This window comes from Peromyscus californicus, unplaced genomic scaffold (genome assembly GCF_007827085.1).
Source record: "Peromyscus californicus insignis strain IS unplaced genomic scaffold, ASM782708v3 Scaffold_6__1_contigs__length_162567912, whole genome shotgun sequence".
NCBI classification, from domain to species: domain Eukaryota; kingdom Metazoa; phylum Chordata; class Mammalia; order Rodentia; family Cricetidae; genus Peromyscus; species Peromyscus californicus.
In genome coordinates this window covers 83,965,054-83,977,440 of record NW_026294584.1, presented here as the reverse complement: position 1 = coordinate 83,977,440, position 12,387 = coordinate 83,965,054, and the positions used below count along the sequence as shown (strand labels likewise).

Here is a 12,387-nt window from a genome sequence, read left to right as displayed (position 1 = left end):
GTTTCCCTCAGAGGTCAGAAGAGAGAAACAAAGCCCCTGAAAATGGAATTGTTTCAAACCACCATATGGGTACTGGGAATTAAGCCTCACTCCTCTGCAAGAACAAAAAGTCCTCTTAGAGCCATCTTTCCAACCAGATCCCGAAAATTATAATTTTAAGTGGCTTGTGGCCCTTTTGCAAACATACGATCACATTCATTATTTTCCCCTTCTCATTATCTGTTCCTAAAACTCACCACAACCACATGCTGACGTTCAACTTCTTTACTGAATCTCACATAACCTTGGAAAAGAACACTCATTCACACAGTGATTATAGGGAGTTTATTTGTTCTCTACATACAAGCAGAAATGAAATAATTATTATTCACATTCCACGTCAAGAAGGCTGGTGGAAATCAGTCTTTGTGTGTTCTGAATCTGCCCCACACCTGAAACAAATCAATAGAGAAGCCAATCTTCTGTCTTATTCTCTGGGACTTAAGACACAACTTGCCCCACATCTGTTTCATGGTTGGATTGACACAGTGTCTGAGTGCTATCAGCTGGCTGCCTCTACTTTCACTTCCTTCATGAAGTTTCATTCTCAGAATATCCCACAGTTGTAGATGAATTTCTAAATGGTCTTATTATAAAAAACATGAAGTCAAATACAGGGGTGAAAGCCTGAGAGAGATCAGGGAAATAGGGAAAACAACCAGCCAAACTTACCTCACCAACTCTGCAGCTTCCAAATGCGAGATACTTCCTGTCTACCCATGCCTATGTGTCTTGCTGTTTTGCCATCTGATTTGCTTTCTCTGTCAAGCTACATCACTTCCTCTTCTTGCCAGCTCTGTTACTTCCTGTCTGTTTGTACAGACCTCCAGACCTCCATGGTTAACAAGTGTTGGAATTTAAGGCATGTGCCACCACACTTGGTTCTGTTTCCAGTATGGCCTTGAACTCACATAGATCCAGACAGATCCCTGCCTGCCAAGTGATAGGATTAAGGGTGTGTGTTACAGTTGCCTGACTTCTTTGTTTACTTATAATGGCTTGTTTTTTTTCCAGTGATCTCCAAGCAACCTTTATTTATTAAAGCACAAATAAAATACCACCACATTTCAGCACAAATAAAATATTGTCACATTTCCCCTTTTTTTGTCTAATAAATAATAAAAAAATTAAAAAGTTATAACTAATATAAAAAATACTATATGCAATAAGTACAATAACTATATACAGTATATACAAATAATAAATACATCAACAATGTGTAGTCCATTTGCATTTGACAAATTCAGAGAAAATATTCCACATAAGTTTTTAATTTTTACTCTGTTTATTTGGTAGAAATATCAATTCCAATATAATATCTTCCCTCTGCATTAAAATTCCTGTAGGAGAATGCTTAGAGTGTAAAATAACCAAAATGCAATCAATCTTTGGATCCACATGATCCATGTATGCTTCCTGTACTTTCTTTTCCACCAAGGCTAATTCTCTCTCAGCTTCAGCTGATAATTCTCTTGGACTATTTAAGTTCTTGTCACCTTCTAAGGTTTTGAACAAATTATTCAGTTCATCATTTTTTACCCCAACAACAGTTCATAGATGTGCAATGTCTCCAAATAAACTTTGAAAGTCATTAATAGTCCATAATTGATCTCTCCTAATTTGTACCTTTGGGAGTCTGTTTTTTTGTAGACCTATTTTATATCCTAAATAATTAATAGAATCTCCTCTTTGTATCTTTTCAGGAGCAATTTGTAATCCCCAACAAGGCAAAATTTCTTTACTTCTTCAAATATTCTTTCTAAGTTATCAGCATTTGAATCAGCTAGTAAAATATTGTCCATGTAATGAGAAATTATAGATTTAGGAAATTATTTATGTATTACTTTCAATGGCTGTTGTACAAAATATTGGCACAGAGTTGGGCTATTTAACATTCCCTGTGGTATAACCCTCCATTGATATCTCTTAACTAGCTGTGAATCATTATAAGTAGGCACTGTGAAGGCAAATCTTTCTCTATCTTTTTCTTGTAAGGGTATTGAGAATAAACAGTCTTTTAAATTGATACTATAAGAGGGCATCCTTTAGGTAGCAGAGTAGGCAAAGGAATTCCAGATTGCAGAGAGCCCATTGGCTGAATTACTTTGTTATTTGCTCTAAGGTCTGTTACCATTCTCCATTTATCAGATTTCTTTTCAATAACAAATAAAGAAGAATTCCAAGGGATGGTTGATTCTTCAATATGCTGACCATTTAACTGCTCTTGTACCAGCTCTTCTAAAGCCTGCAGTTTCTCTATTGTTAAAGACCACTGCTGAACCCATACAGGCTTGCCTGTTAACCATTTTACAGGTAGAACTGTTTGTGTCTTTGAAAGATCAGCAGTTGTTATGCCTTGTTTTTATACAATCTGAATGGCTGGTGACTGTTCTTTATAGTAATACCTCCTTATATTTCTTTTAGAAACATGTGTTAGTTTATGATTTGTTTCTGAGATTGGAGGAATATTAATCTTAGTATTCCATTGTAATAGATCACAGCCCCATAAATTCATAGCTGTATTAGCCATACATGGCTTTAATTTTCCTCTCTGTCCTTCTGGACCTATATATTTGAGCCATCTTGCACTCTGTTTCACTTGAGATAATGTTCCACTCTCTAACAGCTGAATATTTACCTCCTGAAGAGGCCAATTTGGATGCCAAAATTCTGGTGCAATTATTGTCACATGTGCACCTGTATCTACTAAACTGTCCAAGGAAACGTAATTTATTTATTTTTAATTTTGATCTTTGTTTATTTATAGAAGTTGGCCAAGAAATTCACTTTATGGTTTCTTCTCAATTTCCTGTTCTCCGTGCTAAAGCTGTTCTATCACCTCGAGCAGCTTGATTTATTCCAATAGGCATTTGGTTATTTAATTGCTCTGAGAAGGTGTTTCTTCTATGATGGCAGTAAAGTCTGAACTGAATTTGCCATGTGCACCTGCATGAGGCCCCTCAGGGAGTTTTCCAAAACCAGAAGCAAAGGATTCCCTTGTCTGTCCCTTGTTGATCTATATTCCTTAGTCCACTGTTTACACTTACCATACCCTCTGTATAACACGGAAGGGAGGGGCATTCTGTTGCTGTTGTTCCTTGAATAAACATTGTTTCTAGGAATACTCTGTTTATACTCCCTTTTCAAATGACCTTGTTTACCACAATTAAAACATCTGACACTATGATAAAAAACTTTGCAAAAAAAATTGCAAATTGTTGGGGCCAGCATGTAAGATGGCTGATGTGCTGCCAAGCAGAGATTGGAGAAAAGGGGACCTGAGATTTTGGACCATCAACCCTCAGTGTGTTCCCCTCTGGATCTTCTGCTTAGCATGCTTCTAGAGGGCTAAGGCAGAAATGTCTACGTGTCCCAAGGTCATGCTTTATGGACATCATATCCTCCTCCATATAAATACTTTTTGTAATATTAGTCTTTTTCTTCTATCTGATCTTCATGTTCTGTGTTCCTAGGTCAATGGTGATTTCTGTGATACAGGAAAGGAGTGAAGTAAATTTCACAGAGATAATCACCCAGGCTGGGCTCAAGGCACTTATGCAGGTCATGGGAAAGAAGTTTTTTAGGCTTGGATAAACTGTACCAAATGTGTGGTCAACTATAGCACATGTTATGATGTGTATCAACACACTGGACTTAAATTGGCCATGATTAATAATTCAGTTTCTGAGGATATTCCAAGGACATTGTGTAAAACTTGAGACCCTTAGGGGTATTGGCTGAAGACTGTGGATGGAGTAACATATAGATGGGATGACAAACTGAAAGTGTGGGAACTTAGAATAGGAGGAAAATAGTGGCCTCCACCAAGAAAGGGAGATGGCAGCTTTAATCCAGATATTTTTTATTCTTCTTGAAGGAGTGTGGAGACAATGTGGCAATGGTTGGAGTGATTGCTACAAGCTTTATTGGGTTCCTAGATTAAAAGGAGCTGCCAGAAAAGGGGAGCTTCCTTTCTTGGAAGCTCTGAAAATTAGATTAGTTCTTCCTTGGAATTGTTGGAATATAGAAGGACAGAAGTTGCTAACTTGCAGGGACAGATTTCTTGTCTGAGGTCACTGTGGCCCACCAGTCATGGGACTTAGTGTTTGCAGAGGGCTGAGGAGGAACTTAGGTGGCTACAGGGGTCTTGAGGTCAGAGCAGGCTGTGTGTGAGAAGGAAATGACTGTCTAGTACATTGACCACTGTTCTTATTTTTACCTTTTTTTTGTGAAATTGAATGTTGCTAGCCTCTGAGTCAAATGCTCAGAAAATTGTATAATCATTAATAATAAAAATAGGTTATACTTGCTTTGGTGTTAAGTCTGGGATAGTTCCTGTGTTTAGTAAAAGATGATGAAGAATGTATTGGTGATTTTCTAAGAATAACCTTTGGAATCATGAGAACCATTTTATATTGTGTGATTTCCCCTTTTCTTTTTGTTCCCCCTTGCTTCCGATAATAAAAGCATGTTACCAGGGCAAAATCAGAAACTAAAGGAAGCTAGGGAAGTTAAAGAAGCTGTAGCAAAGAAGCTACGTAGCAACTGCAGAAGCCCGAAGTGACCTGTCAGCTTGCATGAGCACTGTCTCTGAGTCGTTACTGTGCTTTCCAGGTATCCCATCCATCAGACCCCCAAAACTGCTGAGACTGCTTCCTGGCAGCAAATTATTATGATTCAACAATTAATTAAATCATAAAAAGTTAATATGATCATCAAGCAGTACTTTGAAATTAAGTAAATGAATGATATTTATACAGTATATATAATATATATGAGAATAGAGATTATTTTACCGATCCATAATAAAATCATTTCTTCAAAGAAATTGCTTCTGTGGAAATGTTATCAGCAGCCAGGATTGTAGACTGTAGTCTACATGCCCTTTGTAGGCATTGTAAAAAAGGAGCAGATATACATACTTACTGTATATTCCTTTAAGTCTCTGTCTCTCTCTGTCTCTGTCTCTGTCTCTGTCTCTGTCTCTGTCTCTGTCTCTGTCTCTCTCTCTCTCTCTCTCTCTCTCTCTCTCTCTGTCTGTCTTCTCATCTTCATATATATTGAAAAATTTGTGACAAATATGCCAAAAGTCATTTTCTGTGATGTCATGACTGGAACATAGGTCTATATTTGGAATGTCTAGGTTATGAGCCATAAATTCAATAAAAGAATATATGATTTGTTCATTTGAAGTGATCTTTATTACTCCTGTCATTATTTATTTTTTGTACCAATGTTCAATCTTTCTAAAAAATATTTTTAGATTTTTAATTAAAGTATAAAATAAAATTATCCATTTAATTTTTTGATTATTAACTCAGTTTAAAAATCTATTTTCTCTCACTGGTTACCTGACCATTTACATTTGATCTTTGATGCAAGGACTCTTACGGGGACATGAAGATTCACTACTATTGTGTTTCTTTTGCCTGAACTGTTAGATTGTTTTTAGATATGGAAAGAAGGACTCAGATAATTTTCCTTACTTTAGCTAAATCTGATCTTGAGGCAGGGAAAGCTTTTTCTCTGTTTTTCATGAAGCTATCCATAAAATCTGCCTCCCTTTCACTGATTGGAAAGTTCATCAAAATAAAAGCTAAGTGATAGAGCTTTTAAAATACTCAGTCAAATTCAGTATCTGCAAAAGGCATCCAAATGTTAATGTACCCTTATAGTCCACTATAATTCAGTTATTATTAAAAGGAAAATTATTATCATGACATCTAAACCTAAGTCTATAAGCTCATGCACACCTCAGTTTCTAGGTGTTATCTCTGCTGTTTCTCATACTTCCTTCACTGCTTCACAATACTTTTTCCTATAAGTGAGTACCATAAATCACTCAGCAAGAATCATAAAATGGGAAAAAAATGACCTTAATGTCAACAAATACTTATTCTGTAAAATATTTGTTGATGAATTTGTAATTGAGGCATGAATCATAGAGTATGAATGTTAATTTTCATCTCCGTGGGGTATGTCTTTTCCCAACTGCAGTTTTAAAAAGCAGAATAGCACAGCATCACCCTGGCTTACTGTGTCTCCAGACTGAGTTACTTTTGTTCTGAGTTGTATCACAGTAGTAGAGAAGCTATCATTAAATCAGGAGAGGCATTCTCAGATATGCAGTATTGGGGCTGTGGTGGAGTAAATAGAATTCAGCCACAGAGGAGCCTGAGCCTTTCAGGTTTATTCAGCCCAAGATCCCTATAAACCATAAGCCTCACTTCATCTGAGATATCTCTCAGGCAGGTGGAGGCACCACAAAAAACACAAGGGATTACAGCATCAAAGTTTTGTTTTCCTGAGTTGTTTATGTTATGATCTATATGATTGTGGGAAAGAGCTTTTTCCTTAATGACAATGATAAGTTACAAATCTTTAGGTTGTAGGATGATCCTATGGGATAAATCTGTCCTGACACACTGTCATTGACCCTTGAGGGTGTCCCAGAGATGGTATGGGAAGAATACTTCATGAGGATCCTTGGAGCCTAGTTTGGATTTTGTGGGTATCAGAGTAAATGTGTGCTAATGCCCTGGCTGGCCATGCAGTTGATGGTGCCTCTGTCTCCTAGAGTCATAGAAAGGAGAGGTGAAGACTATGTTAGCACAATGTTACCTCTGGAGGCTGGAACCACATATGAAAATTAGAAGTAGAAAATGAAAAATACATTATATTCTAAATAATAATCTAATAATCTAAATAATAGCCAAAATTCCATATAATACAGGACTTCAAATATTAAGTACATTTATGTAACAGCTTCTACTTTATGATTTTTCTCATAGTCTCGCCCTAAATCTACAATAGAAAAAGCCAAGGAACTGTGATATGGACAGCATCTTCCTTATTCAATTAAAAGTATGGAGGCAACCAGTAGTCCTATCCAGCTTTAAAGTCTATGAGCCACATCTATGACCAACATGGCACAACACAATTACAAGTACAGTAGTGGTCCACATAACTTGGCAGTAACTAGTAGCTGTCTAATTGGACTTCAGACTGGCTCAATAAAAGGGATATAATTCCTACTACTGGTAACTAGCTAACTAATCAATCCTATTGAAATCATAGTGAGGAGAATCTATAATCACTACTTTTTTAAACTAACAGAATCTTTAACAAAAATCTAAAAATGCTTGTCCTTATACCCATGGATAATTGTAGACTCCATTCCTCATCAAAGAAACATTGCTTTGCAATAAGTTTAACCAGGCAAAATGTAGAGTTGTGGAACTCAGAGCCAATGGATAAATCTACAAAACACTCCCACAACTCGGATCAGGGAATATTGCAGAAAATGTGTCACAAAAATTGTAAGAGCCAGAGATCAGGGACTTTGCTGTGACATTGTGTCTCTTAGTAATATCAGAAGTTACAACTATAAAATCTTACAATATAAACGTGAGTTGAACAAGGAGGACAGCAATGAACATTCAAACTGCATTAGGAAAAGCCTATTAGGCAACATATCTACACAAAAAACTACAGGTGATTAACTCTATGAGTGGATGAGGTGAGCCTTCCCAGAGAATTCCAGGGACAGCATTTAAGATGGCTGATGTGCTGCCAACAGAGACTGGAGAAAAGGGGACCCAAGATTGTGGACCATCAACCCTCTGTGTGTTCCCCTCCAGATCTTCTGCTTAGCATGCCTCTAGAGGGCCAAGGTAGAAATGCCTTTGTGTCCCAAGGCCATGCTTTATGGCATGCACATGTCATGCCCTCCTCCATATAAATATTTCTTGTAATACTAGTCTTCTTCTTCTATCTGATCTTCATGTTCTGTGTTCTTAGATCAATGGTGATTTCTGTGATGCAGGAAAGAAGTGAAGTAAATTCACAGGAAATTATACAGAGATGATCACTCAGGCTGGGGTTGAGGCAGTTATGTAGTTCATGGAAAAGAACCTGCACCCTGGAGAAGCTTTTTAGGCTTGGATAAACTGTACCAAATGTGTGGTCAACTATAGCACATGTTATGATGTGTATCAACACACTGGACTTAAATTGGCCATGATTAATAATTCAGTTTCTGAGGATATTCCAAGGGCATTGAGTAAAACTTGAGACCCTAAGGGGTATTGGCTGAAGACTGTGGATGGAGTAACATATAGATGGGATGACAAACTGAAAGTGTGGGAACTTAGAATAGGAGGAAAATAGTGGCCTCCATGAAAAAAAGGGAGATGGCAGCTTTAATCCAGATATTTTTTATTCTTCCTGAAGGAGTGTGAAGATAATGTGACAATTGATGGAATGATTGCTACAAGCTTTATTGGGTTCCTAGATTGAAAAGAGCTGCCAAAAAAGGTGAGCTTCCTTTCACAGAAGCTCTATAAATTAGACTAAGTCTTCCTTGGAATTGTTAGAATATAGAAGGACAGAAGTTGCTGACTTGCAGGGACAGATTTCTTGTCTGAAGTCATTGTGGCCCACCAGCCATGGAGAGTTGTGCTCATAAGAATGAGATGTAATCATGAGATTATATATACACATAACATAGAAATTCAGGAAATGGGGAGAATCATAGCTGTTATTGCACAAGAAGTTTACAACAAGAAACAGCCAATTCATTCAAAAGGCAGTAATTCCAAAATGCTTTGCATGATGATTTCCTCTAACAGAACCTTTGGTTCTGATAGGTTGACCTTCTGAACTCTAGTTGTCACCTGCTGTATATTCTCATGGTCTTTGGCTATCAGCAGCTCTCAATATCTCTGCATCCTTCTTGTGGATTTAGATGTTAGTTCTGAGATGTTTCTGCTGTCATGTTTTGCAGGTCATCATTAACTCTAGCCATCTGAAATTATAAGCCAAATTCAACATGTTCCATTATAAGTTGCCTTGGTCATTGTGTTTCCTCATAGCAATACGAAAGTAACTAGGACACCAGGGTTCCACATTAGATCAGGGCTCTGAATGTGAGTCACAACCAGTCCTTTCAGAAGTGAATACAGGAAGGGGAGATGCATGGAGACAGAGCTATATTTTCTTGTTGCACAATTGCCCAGGTAGCACTGCCTCGTGGGCTCAGAATCTTACTGGATTCATTTCTTTTTTTTTTTTTTTTTTTTTTTGGTTTTTTGAGACAGGGTTTCTCTGTGTAGCTTTGCGCCTTTCCTGGAACTCACTTGGTAGCCCAGGCTGGCCTCGAACTCACAGAGATCCGCCTGGCTCTGCCTCCCGAGTGCTGGGATTAAAGGAGTGTGCCACCACCGCCCGGCCTGGATTCATTTCTATCTCAGTGAAACATCTCTTATACAAAGCAAACACAAGGAATTTGCAGAATAGGGGGAAAGTGACAATTTGTTGATTTGTTTGGGTTTTTCTATGACATAGTCTTGATGTTGCTAGGTCAGGCTTCTCTAGAACTTGCTAGGAATCCAGGGCTGGCCTTCAAGTTACAATCCTTCGGCCTCAGAGTGCCAGTGTAGGAATTATAGAGAAATTTTAGAAAGCTTAACATTGTATTTTGCACATACCTACATAAATGAATAAAACCTTTTATATATTCACATATGATTATAAAAAGAAGGGAAGACATAGTAGAATCATATGATGTGAAAGTAGACAGTGGGAATACTAGTTTAACTTTAAGTATGGTTATACCAAGGAATAGTGGAGAGGAGAGGTTGTTAAGCAACCAAAAGTAAGAGTGTATAGCCAAAGCTGAATGGAAACACACTATTTTCCAATTCTACTTTAAAGCAGAGTCAATAAAGCACACTGTATGGTGTATAATGCTCCCTGACAAGCCACAAATTATTAAACAAAGATCCTAGTTTCATGTATAGGAATCTCCATTACTAAGGGAGGCCCCAAAACCATGAAAAAATACAGGCCATTGTCAGTATTCTTCTTTGCCCATGAGAACCAGGTTGTAATTCCTTTTGCTAAAGACACCATTCATTTTGGTTGCAGAACAGAGAAATAATGATGGAATTCAGTTCAAAATTTCCTGCTGGCTCCCTAGCTTTCACAGTTCTAGAAGGTGCTCTACAAAATCCTGTTGGGGAAATTTTTATCAAAGTTTTGCTAAGCTATGGACTTCATTACCTATAATAATTGCCATCTGATTGGTAGGATGCTAATTGGTACAATATTCCCTATCATAGACCTAACCCTATCATAGAGCTTTCTGGTTAGATTGCTGGCAGAGAACTAGTGTCTGGTATTTCAAAGACAGTCAACAGCCAATGGTTGAGGAAGTCATACACCTTGTGAGGTAACTTATAACTGTTGTTTTGTTGAATAAGCATGGTGTCAAATTGGTTTCTACATAGTTATACTTGTGGATTAGTGATGCTGTCAGTCTTCATCAGAGAAACTCCTTTTTGTAGTGGGTGGTATTTAATGTCTATGCTCACAGATTTTCAAAGTGATAAGGATAACTGGAATGCTAACACTTATCTTTAACAGGTTTATTATCCCCGTCAGGCTGAAGGGACTTCAGACACAAGATATAGGAAGAATGTAAGAACCAGAGGATAGAGAAGAGTCCAGTGAATCAGTGGATTCTGGACATGATCATTGTACTCTTGAACTCATTGCTGTGGTTACCTGTGTATGATTGCAAGAAGATGGACACAACACCTTTTCATCTTGTATGCAAGAGGGGATGATGAATGTTCACTACTCATGAACTGCTACTAGCAGTTAAAGGCTATTAGGGAAAGGTGTGCCATTCTCTTCTGCCTGTAGCCACTGATAAACTGCTATGTTCCAGTAAATAAGCCCCAACATTATTTAAACTGCTTGGCCATTAGCTCAGGACTATCATTGTCTAGCTCTTACTCTTATATTTAGCCCATTTCTAATAATCTATACTTTGCCACGTGGCTTGTGGCTTACTGGTACCTTACATCTTGCTTGTCCTGGGAGCGGCTCCAGGCAGTCTCTCCCTCTGCCTTTCCGTTCCCTCAATTCTCCTCTCTGTTAGTCCCGCCTATACTTCCTGTCTGGCTACCGGCCAATCAGTGTTTATTTATACAGAGCGATATCCACAGCATAGAACAGCTAAATTGAGATAAGAAGAACCATTTTCTTGTCAGAAAAGAAATACTTCATGAGTTAAGATAGTCTGAAATTTAAGGAGTTGATGAATATACCTTACAATAATAGTAAACAAAAAAGTGAAGGATATGTAATATCTATACTAACAAAATGAAATTTAAATCAAAAGCACAAAATGTTACAAATAAATTAATTGTGTCCTTAAGGAGACAGTTAACCAAGGAATAAATCTTCATTTTCTGTCTTCTTTACTGGATAATTTTGAGCAACAAATGTCAATAAGGAACATTGGATCAGAATGGGTTTTTACTCAGCCTTATCCCCATCATTCCTGGTTGCTGAGAAGGTTCCCATTTGTTATTCTTCTGAGGCAGATGCAATATCTTTGTTATTGTAGCTGTCGAGGCCAGAAATGGATGACCAGTGAGGTATAGACAAGGCACTCATGCTCCAGTGCCCTCAACTGAAACCCATAATCAGGAGTTCCTCATCATCTCTTTCTCTCACAGAAAAATAACTTATTTGGCAGCTGGGTTACCCCAAGAAAGGATGTATTTGTTAGGGTCTGCATCACTGTGGGAGGAACATGTGTAGCTTGCATGCAGTAATAAACTCCTAAATCCTCTGGCTCCACTCTGCTGATCTTGAGTGTGAAATCTGTGCCTGACCCACTGCCACTGAACCTGTCTGGGACCCCAGAAAATCGGGTGGAAACCCTGTATATCAGGAGCTGTGGAGACTGGCCTGGTTTCTGCAGGAGCCAATTCAAATAGGTGTTTCCGTTACTATGTACAAGGCTCTGACTAGATCTGCAAGAGATAGAGGCTTGATCTCCAAGACTGACAGGCAGGGCCAGTGGAGTTTGGGTCATCACAACATCACCCCTGGAAGCTGAAATAATGAGAGAGAAGTACAAGGTTATCAAAAAACTTTATAAACAATCTCTGTAGTTTCTTTTTTGATATTTATTTCAGCTCTTATATTTCTTTTTACACACAATTCTTTATACACTAAAATTCCCTTTCTAACAAAACAAGTGAACTGAGAACAGTTTTCTAGGAATAAATTTTACCATCCCACACCATCTGTGTCATAATAGTTACTATAGCACAGGTTCTGCCCAATCAGTACCTCACTGTCACAGATGTAAACCTCAAAGGCCCCATCCTGGAAGATAATACCTGTCCTTTCATACATGGATAGAATACATGTGATGATCAGTGGAACCAAAGGCTTATCCTCTCTTCCTATCTTCCTTACTCACTTCCCCCTGTCCTTACCAGGAATCAAGAACAACAGCAGCAACAACATCAGAATAGTCAACTTCAT

The 12,387-nt window shown here is 37.9% G+C and overlaps 1 gene segment (V, D, J or C); it reads right to left on the bottom strand.

The window, feature by feature from the left end:
* Positions 1-11,548: 11,548 nt before the first annotated feature.
* On the bottom strand, positions 11,549-12,387 carry LOC128099601 (Ig kappa chain V-II region 26-10-like). The segment is given in 2 exon segments: positions 11,549-11,949; positions 12,339-12,387. Coding segments are annotated over 2 exon segments (450 nt in total).